At 38.2% G+C, this 15417-nt stretch overlaps 1 protein-coding gene across 9 annotated transcripts in view; it reads left to right on the top strand.

The window, feature by feature from the left end:
- Positions 1-15417, top strand: part of ARB2A (ARB2 cotranscriptional regulator A) — a 238236-nt gene that overhangs the window by 19275 nt on the left and 203544 nt on the right. For all 9 annotated transcript variants that reach the window (XM_081940967.1, XM_081940969.1, XM_081940971.1 and 6 more), the window contains exons 5-6: positions 6895-6960; positions 9451-9642. In XM_081940967.1, the coding sequence (XP_081797093.1) occupies positions 6895-6960; positions 9451-9642 (258 nt within the window). The remainder of the gene's footprint in view (positions 1-6894; positions 6961-9450; positions 9643-15417) is intronic.

Here is a 15417-nt window from a genome sequence, read left to right as displayed (position 1 = left end):
GCAAATTGAAAGGGAGATAGTGAATGTTTATCACAAAAATTCAGAAGAAATTACTCTGGGAGACATAACATTAATCAATTAAAATAATGCATATATAAAACTATTATTAAAACATAAAACATTTATAAAAATAAATTATTGGAATGGTTATAGCATACCTTTAAAATGATAACACATAGTAGTAATGCTTGATTTAGGTTTTAGATTTTTATACTTATAAATATAAATATAAAACAATTCAATATAAGGTAAGCTTTAAAATTTTGAGAAAATTCATATTAAGTTTTGTTTACTTTGAACAGAAAATATATTGAGAGCTTTCTTAATATTGAGAGAAATAAGATTCTCTGGATATTAAGATTACAGATTTTGCCTATTTTAAGCAATTGTCTCAAGCATCCAATATTACTAGAACTTGATGATTATATGTAAATGCAGCATTTCAGCATGCAAAACAGTTATTAAAACATTTTATTCTATCAGCAAAAATGCTATTAATATCTAAGCATTCATATTTATCAAATAAATGTATGGATAATTGATACAAATACTAACATCCTTACTTTACTTGGGATGTAAAATGTTTCCTTCATTAAGAGATGAGAGTCAATTTAAAAAATCTTCAACTGAAAACTCCAATAGAAGATTAAAATCCACTCTGCTTTTTTCAGAGAAATAGAAAACCACTAGGACCAAGAGAATTTTAAACTTTCTTACAACTGATCGTAGAAACAATTCATTGAAGAGAAAGTAATAGAGATTGCATGCAGCTCTAGGATAGCTGTAGAGAATGAATTCCATCTTTTGATGAAAGATTTGAATTGTACAATTTGGAACAATGCTTTAAAAAAAACGATTGCTTGATTAATCTAAAGTTGGTATATACTATTTTCCCATATACCTGTACATTAGAAATTGAACATTACTTCTTGCTTGATTTGTTAAATCACAGGAGATAGAATAGAATAACAGAGTTGGAAGGGGCCTTGGAGGTCTTCTAGTCTAACCCCCTGCTCAGGCAGGAAACCCTATATCATTTCAGACAAATGGTTGTCCAATCTCTTCTTAAAAACTTCCAGTGTTGGAAAATTCACAACTTTTGGTGGCAAGTTATTCCACTGGTTAATTGTTCTAATTGTTAGACAATTTCTTCTTACTTCTAGGTTGCTTCTCACCTTGATTAGTTTCCACACATTGCTTCTTGTCCTGCCCTCAAGTGCTTTGGAGAATAGCTTGACTCCCTCTTCTTTGTGGCAACCCCTGAGATATCGGAACACAGCTATCCTGTTACTTCTAGTCCTCCTTTTCATTAAACCAGACATACCCAATTCCAGCAACTGTTCTTTATATGTTTTAGCCTCCAGTCACCCAGGAGTGGGTTCCAGCAGGCACTACTGCCAGTTCACTCATGTGCGCACACATGCACAGTGCAATAAAAATTGTTCTGCACAGAAGTAATAAACAAGATGGCAGTGCCTACGCCGCCACCTGGAGAACCGGTTTGAGGGCATAGCAGGCCTGGGTCGCTGCTGGTTCCAGCGACCCAGGCCGCCAAACCACTACTAATTTGGCCAACCGGTCCGAACCGGTAGGAACCCACCACTGCAGTCACCTCTTCTCTGCACTTTTTCTAGAGTCTCAACATCTTTTTTACAACATGGTGACCAAAACTGGATGCAGTATTCCAAGTGTAACCTTACCAAGACATTATAAAATGGTATTAATGTGATCTTGATTCTATCCCTCTGATAATGTAGTCTAGAACTGTGTTGGCTTTTTGGCAGCTGTAGCACACTGCTGGTTCCTATTTAAGTGATTGTCCACTAGCACTCCAAGATATCTCTCACAGTTACTAGTATTGAGCAAGGTACCACCTAAATTATACCTGTGCCTTTGGTTTTTCTTGCCTAATGTAGACCTTCTCACCATTTTCACCACTGAATTTCATTTTTTTAGATAGCACCCAATGTTCAAGTCTGTCAGGATCCTTCTGTATCTTAAGCCTATCTTCTGTAGTGTTGGCTATCCCTGACCATAGTGTTGTCTACAAATTTAATGAATTTGCCATCTATCCTCTCATCCAAATCATTGATGAAGATGTTGAAGAGTACTGGGCCTAAAACAGAGCCTTGGGGTACTCCACTCAGAGGTAGGTTCCTACTGGTTCAGTAGAATCAGTAGTAAAAATCAGGGCTGGCTCTCCGATCTGGTAGTACCAGCAGGCTGGCCATGCCCTCGAACTGGTCCCTTGGTTGCTGTTCATGTCCTTTGGATGGCAAGCAGATCAGAGTTGGGAAGCGGCTGGCTGGCAAAGAAACCTCTCAGCCTCCTCTTTGTGTTCCAGAGGATCGGAAGCTTCTTTTTCACCCAACCGCTGGCTGCAAGGCTCCAAAAAGTCCTCCAGCTGGTGAGAAGAAAGCTGCGCATGCGCGAAGATAGTAGCATCGACCAGAGGTCTTTTTGGCACCTTGTGCCAGTGGCTGGGTGGAAAAGAAGCATCTCGGCTTCCAAGTTCAGCAGCAGGCTCGGTCCCTTCACAGGGTCACTTTTCTCTGCGCCCAAGAAAGATCAAAAGGTGCGGAACAGCAGCCTTTAAGAACAAAGCTGGCGTAGCCACCTAGAGGTAAGAAAATAAACCACTGAGAGAAGGAACCTCCCAAAGCTGCCTGCAAAAAATGGGCTGTTTTTTTTTCAAAAACAGAGGCGTTTTTGCCTTACCCCAGCCCCCAGAAGCACTCTGCAAGCTTCAGCAGGTGCCGGCCTATTGCGGCTTCTCGGAACAGCATGCTGCCCTGATCATGCACTCTGGGCATCAAAAATAAAGATAGTGAAGAGCCCCGGCGTGGCACCCCCCCGGTTCAAAACTTTTCGGTGGGCATGGCTTGGTGAAGGGGTCATGTGACTGAGTGTGCATGAATGATGTTGAGTGGGCCACGCCCACTCAGTCACATGCCCCATCTAGCCACGCCCCCCAAACCAATAGTAAAAATATTTGAAACCCATCACCAACTCCATTGCATACTTCCCTCCATGTAGAAGCAGTTCCATTTTTCTATCTTACAGATACAGGACATGATTTAAGTGTTAATTCTTTAACTTCCTTCACTTGAAACTTAATTTTACAGTAAATGCCTTTAGTTTTTTCTATATCAATATTCCCTGTTTCCCCGAAAATAAGATAGGATCTTATTTTCTTTTGACCCTCGAAATATGACCCTGGCCTTATTATCGGGGAGGGGCTTATTATTTTCTGGGGTGGGCGAGAAGCGAGGCGCACCTCTTACCTTTCCAGCTCCGTTGCGTTCCTCGCCATTGTGTCCAGGGAAGCCTCTGGTTAAAAAAGAAACCCTTCTCACGAGTTCAATCGAACTTCTTGAACTCGCAAGAAAGGGTTTTTTTTAACCAGGGGCTTACCTGGACACAATAACGAGGAATGCAACGGAACTGCAAAGGTAAGAGGCGCGCCTCGCAGCCCAATACCTCCCACCCTGCCCCAATGGTAAAGGCAACCTGCCTGGTTCCCTTCCCCGCCATCCCTTTAGCGAGGGGTGGCAGGTTGGGGAGGAACATGTGGCGCACGTCCTAGCATTACCAGAGACTGACAGATCTGCTGTGTTCCTTGCCGTTTCGTCCAGGGAAGCCCCTTGTAAAAAAAACCTTGCAAGTTGAACTCATAAGGTTTTTTTTTATAAGAGGCTTCCCTGGATGAAAGGGCAAGGAACGCAGCGGAGCTGTCAGTCTCTGGTAGCGCTAGGACACGCATCTTGCTTATCCCCCCTCTGCAACCCCTTGCTAAAGGGACGGCAGGGAAGGGAACCAGGCAGGCAATCGTTACCATGGGGGGGGAGGTGGCAGGCCAGCAATGCACCTTGCACCCCATTCCCTCCTACACAAAAAGAACCCCCCCCCAATGGCTATCTGCCTGCTTCCCTTCCCCAATGTCCCTTTAGCGAGGGGTGACAGGTTGGGAGGGGAGAAGCGAGACGTGTGTCCTAGCCGGTTTTTAATCGGTTGTTAACCGATTGTTAAATTATTTGAATCCCACCACTGATTAAATCGCTTGGGTTTAATAGCTGAAAGCATGAATCAGTTCTGTGTTTGGGACAGAATAATTGCTTGGAAACAAGTTTAGTTAAAATGTCTTTTATATTTGAACGTGAAAGTTTTATAGATTTTTTTTTTAAGAAGTTAGATTTTAAAACAAAAACACATATTTTTCCATTGTTATTTTCTGTAGTTGTTTACATGGTTATGTTTAGTATCTTACAACCTGGCGGCTTTTGGTTTGTGTCTGTTTAAAGTCCCAAATGAGAATGTTGTAGATATTCTTATTTATATGTATTGTTAATCTGTTTTGGGTTATGGTTTTCTCTTTGTGCTTTTGAGTCATCCTGGAGTTCTGACGGTTAAATGGACAAGTCCCTGAAATTTTCTCAGCAACACTTTCAGAAGAAGTTTGTCCTTGTCTTCTTCCCTGGACTCAGAGACAGTGACTGGCCCAAAGTCAATCAGCTGCTTCTATGCATGAGGCAGGACTAGTATATCTTACAGATGAAGTGTAACAAGGGCTGCTTGAGTTAAAGATACTTCAAGTAGTACTCAGCCCTTTGTACAGTTCAGTTCTCCACAAGGTTTTCATTCCATTGAAAGAGTGTGACATCTGGAATGTCTTTACAAGAAAAAATAATTAAAGTATCTTTTTGTTCTTTATGGAATTCTTTTTTTAATCTAGGCTTTCCTTCATTTGTCCCCTCTGCTACTCATTGTTCATATGAGCCAAGATTTGGATATGCTACAATAAAAAGAAATTGTCCTAAGAAATTTTTCTATGCTTATTGCAAATTGTTTGAAATAGTTTTAACAAATTAATGCAAGAGTTCTCTTTATGCCATTGACTATGCAATATATATATATATATATATATATATATGTATGTATGTATGTATGTATGTATGTATGTATGTATGCATGCATGCATGCATGCATGCATGTATGTATGTATGTCTTTGGTTGTTCGGGTTTTCTCCCGCGTAGAATTGGAAGTATCTTCACTACGTTTCGATGAAGTCTCATTCATCATCTTCAGGCTGGTGCTTCCGGCTTGGTGCTTCCAGGAGCAATGTGAGATCTCAGCCGGTTCCTCTTTTTAACTGCCAGTGGGGGTTTGAGCTGATTGGCTGGGAGTTTGGCTGCATTCTGATTGGGTGGAAGTGTATTCTGATTGGTAGGGGGCTTGGCTGTGCTCTGATTGGATGGGAGTTTGGCTGTGCTCTGATTGGATGGGGGCATGTTCTGTTTGGGTGGGGGCCTGGTTGTGCTTGTGTTAGTCTGAGTTGCAGAGGGATTTGAGCTGGTGAGCTGCGTTACTGTTGTTTGGCTTCGTGTTTGTGGTCGTGCCACATCTCCGTGGTGGGCATCAGTTTGCTTCATGTATGGGTTGGAGGGGTTTAAATTGGCTAATAATGCAGCTGTGGTCTGGCTTCTGGTTTGTGGTCGGGCTTCTGGTTTGTGGTCATCATCAGTGTGGGTTTGGGCTTGCTTTTTGCGTGGATGTGTGATAGTGACATCCTGTGTGGTTTTTGTGAGTGTGGGTCTGGTATCATTCTTTGTGTTAGGGACTCGTTTGTCAGTGAGGGCAGGTTTCCAAATGGCTGGTAGGCGGGAGGTATCATCTCGTTTATTCATGCTGTGTGGTCGTTTTTCTATCTCAATAGCTTCTCTGATTATTCTGTTGTTAAAGTGTTCAATTTTGGCAATAGTTCTGGTCTTTTTAAAGTCTATATCATGTCCTGTGGCTTTGAGGTGTTGGACCAGGGAAGAAGTTGGTTCCTCCTTTCTGACTGAGTTTTTGTGTTCTTCAATGCGTGCCTTTATTCTTCTGTTGGTTTGTCCGATGTATGCGGTGGGGCAGTTGGTGCATGGGATTTCATATACTCCTTGATTTTCTAACTCTATTTTGTCTTTGAGATTTCTTAGGATGGTGGATATTTTTCGGTTTGTGTAGAATGCTGTCTTGATGATGTGTTTGTGGAGGATCTTGCTGATTCTGTCTGTGGTGCCTTTTATGTATGGGAGGAGGGCTTTGCCTTTTTCTTGTTCACTGTCTTGGATTTTAGTGGGGTTTTCTTTTTGGATTAGGTTAGTGATATTGTTTCTTTGGAATCCGTTGGATGTTAGTACGTTGGTGAGAGTGTGTAGTTCGGTTTTGAGGTGTTGTTCGTCAGCTAACTGTTTTGTTCTGGAGATGAGTGTCTTGGCTACAGAGTTGATCTGTGCTGGGTGGTGGTGTGAGAGTGCGTGCAAATAGCGGTTTGTGTGTGTTTTCTTCTGGTAGATGGTGTGTCCTAAGGATCCATTGGATTTCTTATAGACTAAGACATCCAGGAAGGGGAGTTGGTTATTGGCTTCTGTTTCCATGGTGAACTGTATTTTGGGGTGTAGGCTGTTGAGGTGTGTGAGGAAGTTGTCCAGTTTATCTTTCCCGTGTGGCCAGATTATGAAGGTGTCGTCTACGTATCTGAGTCGTCTACGTATCTGAGCCTACACCCGTGAAAATCTACGAAAACAAATATATATATATATATATATATATATATATATATATATATATATATATATATATATAGGATATATATATATATATATATCCTTCATTTTTAACAAAATTATTCACATAGCAGCCGGAAGCAGAATCCTAGATCATATATATTTCTAGAGACATTTATTATAAGGCAAAGTTTTTTACTACTTAACTAGAATATTTTAAAAAACTATTTACTTTGCAGAATGCATTATATTTTTCAAACAGTAGCTTGATAAACCATTTTCAAATTTTTTTACAAAACTTTATAAAAAATGTCATTTGTAAATTTTATACAATTTTTTGTCTTGTAGATTATCACTAAATATGTATATGAATTATTGGAAGAAGAGTGCCATTTGAAAAAAGTATACGTTCCAGTAAGTTATTTTTTTCTTAAAGTACATTAAGTTGTAAAAATGAATGTAAGGAAATAATTTTTTATTATAACTTTTTTTGTGAGGACTTGTAAAAAACCCATTTCCGAACAACGACAATTCAGAAATTGTATTATTGCTCATGTTGAAGAACTCATTTCGTTTGAATTTTTTTCTCAATTTTATGAATCTCACTGGGAAATAGAAGTCCTTCATTTTGTTAATAACTAAACAAAGACCTGTTCTGGATAATGGTGGGAGTACAATGCAACCAATGCTTGCCTCCAATTGCTGCTTCATTTTAGCTTAGTTTGGAAAAGAATCAATTTATACACATGCATGTAATACAAGCTATATATAATTTTGAAGCATGACTTCAAGGTTAAATGCTTTATTCCAAATGTAAAGTGTACAGGATGTAATGTGCACCTATTGTACAGATAAGTCTCCAGATTAAGTCTCAACTGTTGTGCAGATTTCATGATGGCAAGACCCATTTTCTCCTATTTGCTTTGATTCAGAACCCAGCCGTGCTCCAAATGTGTTGTATATGCTTTAAACTAAAAAAATTCTGAGGGTAGAACATAGTCTTGAGCTTTTGAATGAAGTGAACTTTGACATTAAATCAACTAAAATTAATGATGCTATGCTGTAAAAATCCATAATGGATATTCTAAATTATCTGTTGTGAATAGAAAATCTACAGTTCATCCAAACTTGTATCTGTTTCTCTGTGATCAACATGATAGTTTGGCTTTTGAGATCACTTGATAATCTCATTTTTTAAGATAGGTGAAGCTTCATGATGGATACTGTTGCAAATTTTATGGCACAAAAGGAAAGATGTTTTTGACAATACGACAATAGGTTTTATGACTGAGCACATGTCTGATATTTGTATAATTATTCTTTGATTTTTTTAAAAAAAAATGTAAACATTTTAAAATGAAATCATGACCATAACAACGTGTGCCTAGTATCAGGATCATTTAAAAGAAAAGTGAGTTTATATCATGAAAATAAAAATTGCTAGAGACATTCTCACCAAGCTAGTTTAGTCTGTCAATAAAGTGTGACTGTGTGCTACTACTACGACCTTTTTATAGCTATAATTTAGTGAAAGTTTCATTTGATATTTGAAGTCAACTTGAAGACAATTTGGCTTGAAGAATTTCCAAATGTAATTAAGATTGAAGTTGTAAAGGCTGATTCTAAGCCTTGGTACATGTTGACTAATTTATTTGTACAGATAGATTAAGTAAACATTTTGTAATGCATGGATCTTTGTAATAAATATTTCTCTCATAATTTTACATTTGGCTCTCTAATTGGAATTCTTGTTATTACTGGTATGTAAAGTTATAAACATAATTCTTAGCTATCTGCAGAGGATAACAGAAAGATAAAGAAAGATCAGCTCGCAAACCTCTAAGACAGGGATATCAAACGTCATCACGTGTCGTATCAGTATTTTTCTTTCCTTCATTAAATCAGATGTGGGCGTGGCCAATGTGTGACATATCCGGCCTGCGGGCCACGAGTTTGACAGCCCTGCTCTAAGATGTGGTGGAGTGGAAAAAATGTATAAGTAAAAACGAAAATTGCTTTGAAAGTACAACTTTTTAAAACCAGCCAACTATCAGCCTGATTATTGTAGCTGTGGAAAGAAACACCACAAAAATATTCTTCCTCCATCATCTTCCTAGGAGAGAGTAACATTGTTCATTATGTATCTAATTTAAAGTAATACGTTGATTCACGATTGAACAAACATGATGTAAACCTGGCTTAATCCATAGCTAATATTCTTTCTTGGTTCATCAAGTCAGCTAATTTGTAGTAGAAACATTTCACATATTTATTATTTATTCACAAAAGGCTTATTAGATGGTAATGAGCTGATTTGACAGCCTTTTTATATAGATTGGAACTACTAAAGAGTTACTCCATTCCTTGGGAATCTGCAGCAAATTATCAATGTAGGTAAATACAGGTATAAAGATAGAGGTCCATTGGGGATCTCTAGAGAAATGATATCCCCCCAACTCAGAGCTTTATATTGCTATTTCTAATAAATGATTTAGCACACCATTTATTGTAGTACTGACCTCTACTACTACATTTCATTAAGCACGATCTGTAAACCTAGCCATTCTCTCAATCTAACTTACCTCCAATATTCCATTTGTGGTTCTTTGAAGAAAGGATAATGTAGAAATCAAACAGCCAAATAAAAAGATGTCTACTGATAATGATGTATGGAAAATGATAGGTTTGGTCTGCTATTTGCTATTGAGGATGGTGTGCTCTCTCTCCCTCACCCCCCCTCTCTCTTGTCTTACGATAAGGCAATATTGGTTAGAAGTTTATTTTTTATGTCAATCATAAATGCAATCTGAATTGCTGGTTGCAGCCACTGTTTTCTTCCAGTAACTATTTATTATGTCACCCTGTGTAATTGCTTATATTCACTAAATGTTGTTCTTATTTTAGGTAGATGCAGAAGAGACCGAACCTAGGAGTTTCATCTTTATGAGTGAGGATGCACTGATAAATCCTGATAAACTGATGATTTTAATTCAAGGCAGTGGTGTTGTCAGAGCAGGACAGTGGGCAAGGAGGCTTATTATAAATGAAGATCTGGATAGTGGCACTCAGATTCCTTATATTAAAAGAGCTATAGAGGTAAGATAATTATGAGTTTTCCTAAAACAGAGATGCACAACTCATCCCAAACTGTGTGTTATGCTTTGGTTTCTGAATGGTATACAGTAGTCCTCAACGTACGACCATAATTTAGCCTAAATTTTTTGTTAATGAGACATTTGTTAAGTAAGTTTTGTCGCAATTTACAACCTTTCTTGCCGCAGTTGTTAAATGAATCACTGCAGTTGATAAGTTAGTAATCTGGTTGTTAAGTGAATCTGGCTTCCCCATTGACTTTGCTTGTCAAAAGGTTGCAAAGGGTGATCACATGACCTTGGGACACAGCAACGGTCATAAGTATGAACCAGTTGCCAAGCATCTGAATTTTGATCACATGATTATGCTACAAAGGTTACAACTGTGAAAAATGGCCGTAAATCTCTTTTTTTCAATGCTGTTGTAGCTTTGAATGGTGACTAATTGAACTGTTGTAAGGCAAGGATTACCTATACTGTATTGGAATCCAATCTTCGCAAAATGCTAGATAGAATCAGGACAGAAATTAAACGTAGTTGTTTTGAATTTAAATTGAATTTCAATTTAATATAGTTATTGTATTGGTACAAATTTAACAAGCAACCACTTATATTACAGATTTAAATTTAACAACAACTTTTAGAGTTTTTTGAGAACTGTATATAAAGCTTTTTAAGTGACCATACAAAGCTCAAAAGGTTCAGGGGAACCTCTCTTTAATGGGCTAATTTGGGGGATTAGTGTACACAATTCTGGATATGTATGTCGTCTTAATACACATCAAATGTGTACTTATTGTTTTATTTTCAAGTCATGTATGCAATTTCTGTTGGGTTTCAGAATCTTTAAATGTTGTATTGAAATTCATTGTTACATGTATGGTTTAAAATGGAGAAATTAATGTAATGATTTGTTAAATTGGATCTTTTAAAAAAAATCATTTTACTAGTTTAAAAGGTTTAACTTAGTTCTGTCTCAAGTAAAAATGTTGTCTACCTATTATAAGAAGCTGATCTCAGCAGGCAGTTAAGCTACGGTTTTATAAAGAAATGCATTTAAATACAGTATGTTTATATGAAGTATACAAATGAACCAAGTGAATTTTCAGATGCTTAATACTAAATTTGCATTGCAGTGTTTTATAGTAATGTGTTGCTATTGATTTATGTAGGACAAAATCTGTGATTGAATTTATAATACCGTGTTCCAAGGATTTTCTGATTGGTGGCAATCAAATTTCTGATAAATTGATAATAACACTTAATTTTCTTGAATTTTCTAAAACCTGTCCTTTGCAACACTTGTATTAACAAAGCCCAGCAATAAAATGAACAGAAAAATAACAAGGCAATGCAATACTTCTCATGAATAATAACAATAGCTAATTATTACTATCTACAAAAAAATCAACCCATGCTGACCCAATTCAACTCAAATCACGTAGGAGATAATAGGAGGAGATAGCAATAAAAGGAAGCATGAAGGAAAGATTAGATTCCCTACATACCGAGGCTTCAGGTTCCGGTTGTGGAGAGCGACGGGCGTGTTTCGCTCGCCCTGCGCGCTCTTGGTGGGCTCCCCCCTGATCGGGGGGCACAGGGAGCCTTGTAGGGGCCCCTGCCGAAGGGGTGGCTAGCTGGGGGTCCTCTGCGTCGGCGGCAGCCGCGGGGGGGCTCCCTGCATTGCCGTAGGCACCAGGAGGTGAAAGGGGGTGCGCTTCTGCGCGCTTTCGCGTCGAGACAGCTGGACGAATCTGACAATTGGAAGGCTGCAGCTGCAATGTGGTGAGGTGGAAATTCTCCCTGTTCCCTTTTCTGACTGTTAAAAGAAGGATTGCCAGCTTTTTAAAGCTCTTCAATCTGTTCTTGGGAAGTGTGATTGGAGGGAGGGGGATTTTCCCCCCCCCCTTGGAAAAGCGGCTTTGAACTGCTCTCTACCCTCGGAGGAGGGGGGGGAGAGCTCTGGAATGAAATCACACTCACAGCAAGCAAGCAGGCAGATAAATACCCTGGTGCAATTGTGAAAGAGAGGTGATGATCTGACTTTTTTGAAAACTTTGAAAACTTTTGGTTTGTTGCCTCCTGATCCCGGTGCTGGCAAGACAAGATGGCACACTTCCGCTGTCTTTATGCACTTTGAAATTTGACTCCACCCATGAAACCTGCTGGCATTTTGTCTTTGTCTCCGTGACACTCAGAGATATCTCTTGATATACTGTATTCTGGACCTGGAACAATGGATTTTATTGTCTGGATTTGAACTATAGAAAAGGTCTTTATTTTTGCCTGGACTGCCTGCCTCGTGATCTCTCTTGGCTATCCCCTTTTACAGCTGCCTTTTCATTGTATTGACACAGACATCTCTGAGCTTTCTTTATCAAAATGGCACCGAAAAGACCACCACCTGGGAAACCAGGCTTTGCTGGCTCTGCTCCAACATCCTCAACGTCCAGCCCCAGACATTAACATCTCTGTTACAGCCCAAGGCCCCGGAGGAGGACCTAACCCAACAGATGCTCCAAAAGATCTTAAAGGGGCAGGAGGACTTGAAGAATCAACTGAAAGAAATGAACGAACAGCTCAGAGAAAATCAAAACCGAACGGCTCAAAATACACAAAGACTGGAAGTTTTGGAGGAGGGGATGGCCGAGATGAGGGGGGAGGTGAGGGGGGTCCAGAGAGGAAACCAAGAACTTGAGAACCATCAGATAAAAATGGAGTTTGAAAGGATGTCTTTTTTCCTTAGATTTCAAAATGTAATTGAGGCTGATGATGAAGATTTGAGGGAGATTATGACAACGCTATTGGCTGAATATATCAAAAAAGACAGACAGCAGTTGGGATGGGATATTGACCTGGTCTATAGAGTCAATTCAGCTTATGCTAGAACACACAATGTTCCTTAGAAAGACTGCAAGAGATGAGATTCTGAGTGCACAAAGGGGGCAAGTGTTAAAATACAAGTATAGAGAGATAGTCATCCTGAAACAAATCCCAAAGAAAGTTAGAGATAAAAGAAAAAAATATTCGCTTTTAGCGAAGAAACTATACCAGAAAGGGGTTTGGTTCCGGTGGCTTCTGCCAGAAGGTATGCTGATATTCTGGGAGGGCACTAGAGTTAGAATTAACAAAACTATGGAGGCCGAGGCCTTCATGGAAAAAAAACAAAGCTCTCCTAGATAAAGCTGATAATACCACACGGGATACACACGACACGGGAGGTGCCGGAGCCTTGCCAGTGGGGGGAGAAGAGGCAACATTGAGAAAACTTAGATCACAAAAGTGAATTAGAAAAATAATGCAATTGCTAATATAGGGAATTTTTTCTGTTTGATATAAAATAGATTGAAATTACTTGAAGATATAAGGTAAAAATATGCTGTCAAAATATTGCTAAGTAGTAATTATTTAATGTATTAACAAGTGAAAGTTATGAGAATTGGGGGGAGTGCCATTTCCTGCATAATGTAGCTGTCAAAATTTGTAACTTTATCCACTATCCCCTTTCCTGAAAATTTTTGTAAAACTAATAAAAATTTCTGTTTAAAAAAAAAAAAGATTCCCTACATACCAAGGTGGAAAATTAGGGATAGGAAAATAAAATTATATCCACCCCACCTATAGTGACTACCTCAGCTAGCAATCATTTGCAAGTACATAGGTAATAAAAAAAATCAACTAATGCATGAATTTATGACAAAATTCATGCACCTGACAACAATGCTTGCTGGAGTGAAAATAATTATGACATAGATGTATGAGAAAGCTTTATCTAAATAAGTGATCATTGTAGTCTCCCTCTCTCCCTTAGTCACATGATCACTTAGTAACCCTTTTGCTTTACAACCTGGCCACTGCATCAAAACTTGATTGCTAAATAAGGATGGGTGTATAAAATATGTCTTTGCGATCAATAACTACTCCATAAGGAAAATTTGACAAGAAGTGAAAATTCTAGAATTTAAATCTAGCAAGCAAGAATACATTGCATCAGTCACTGTACCCATATAATAGGATGGATTCTGTTGAATCCCAGGATGTTATGAGGAATGAATTCCATGGGACTGGAGTCAGAACACTGTGCAAGGGACTAAGGGGATAAAACTCACTTCTCTCTGCAAGAAATTTAACTGCCTTTCCCCTTTAGCTCCTTGTGGAGAATTTTATCTTGCTTCTTCATAGCTAAGGTATAACAGAAGGGCTGGAATTATTAGCTGACTTTTTATTGTGATAAGTATTTAATTGTATGTATAATAGTTCATATCAAACTCATTTACATAACATAGAAATGAATATATGTGGCCAAAGGTACAATTGAAAATGGGGAAAATTAAATACCCCATTTTAACTTGGGAGTTGCAGTTTAGATAGATGAAATGCCATAAACATTTTTGCTTACCATTTTCTCCAAAGTATCTAAGTAGAATTAAAATAGGTATCCTTCTAAATATATAACAATCTTGATCTTGAATTCATTTTAATATTTATTATATTACTTACATTTTTACTTATTTGTATTTTCAGTCATCAATGCTTTTCTTCAAAAACAGGGGTGTCAAACCCGATGTAATTGAGGGCTGCTGCATCAGAGTTGTGTTTGACCTTGGGGGACCTGAAGACATGGGGTGGGTGTGGCCAGCTCAACATCAGTCATTGAGGCTCCGTTTTTACCCCTGATGGCCTCCTGCAGGCCTCTGCCAACAAAAACTGAGCTCCCCAGTCCTTCGTTGTTTCCAGGGTGACCTTGTGGGCCAGATGTAAGCACCCCGTCGGCCAGATTCAACTCGTGGGCCTTGAGTTTGACACCCCTGTTCTAGAAAATAAACAACCTTCATTTTTTCATATTTCTATAAAATCTTTTTTATTGATTGCAATATATTAGATTCATTCCGGTCTATTGTATAGCCAGTAAAATCTGTTATAGTATTCAAGATTAGGTAAAGCATTTGGGTAATTATTAGTAAGGCCCAACATATCATCTGTATAATAATTATAATGCACGTTCAGTGCATGCCATATTTTTCAGGTGGACAAAAATATAAGCCCTCTCCCAAAAATAAGTCCCTTGGCTTATTTAATTTGTAAAGACTTGAGCAGAAGAAATAAAATAAAGAAATAATGGGAAATCCATTTTCTTTCTCACCAGATGCTCCAGAAATTTAGTCTGTACATGTTAATGCTTTTTGCATATCTAGCCCAGCCAAGACTGTCATTTCAAGATCTCGGGGTGAATTGCTGAAATAATACACTAATAATTTAATATTAGATTAGATACTTGGTGTTTCTCATAAAATCAGATTGTGCAGAATATATTATTTATTTTATTTATTTGTATAATGCAAAGTCAATAATTCAAGATACTTTATACTCTTACAAAAATATAAACTAAATCACATCAATACAAAATAAAACAGACATACTGTAAATGCACTGCAGTGATACAGTATAGTAGTATTAACTTGCCTTGGATCACATAACTCAAAGGACCTATGGAATAGTACTGCCTTAGCAACCTTCACAAAACACACCAGAGTTGACACCAATCTGACTTCTGGGGTAGGAAAACTATTATAAAAGAATATCTACTCTAATCCTGTTTGTTCCCGTGTTTTTACCTCCATGAAATCATTCATCTTACAACGGTCTTACTTTGCATATTTACATAGAATGTCCATATAATACAGTTTGTCTTGAAATACTCTTCTATACACTTTTGGAGTTTTGGAGACTTAAATTAATTTATAATAGTTGTTATATTATTAGTTGGGGATAGATAATC

The sequence above is a fragment of the Natrix helvetica genome (assembly GCF_964273705.1).
Source record: "Natrix helvetica genome assembly, chromosome: 2".
In the NCBI taxonomy this organism is placed as follows: Eukaryota; Metazoa; Chordata; class Lepidosauria; order Squamata; family Natricidae; genus Natrix; species Natrix helvetica.
Note: the sequence above shows the minus strand (reverse complement) of the source record. Positions and strands in the feature narration are given on the sequence as shown.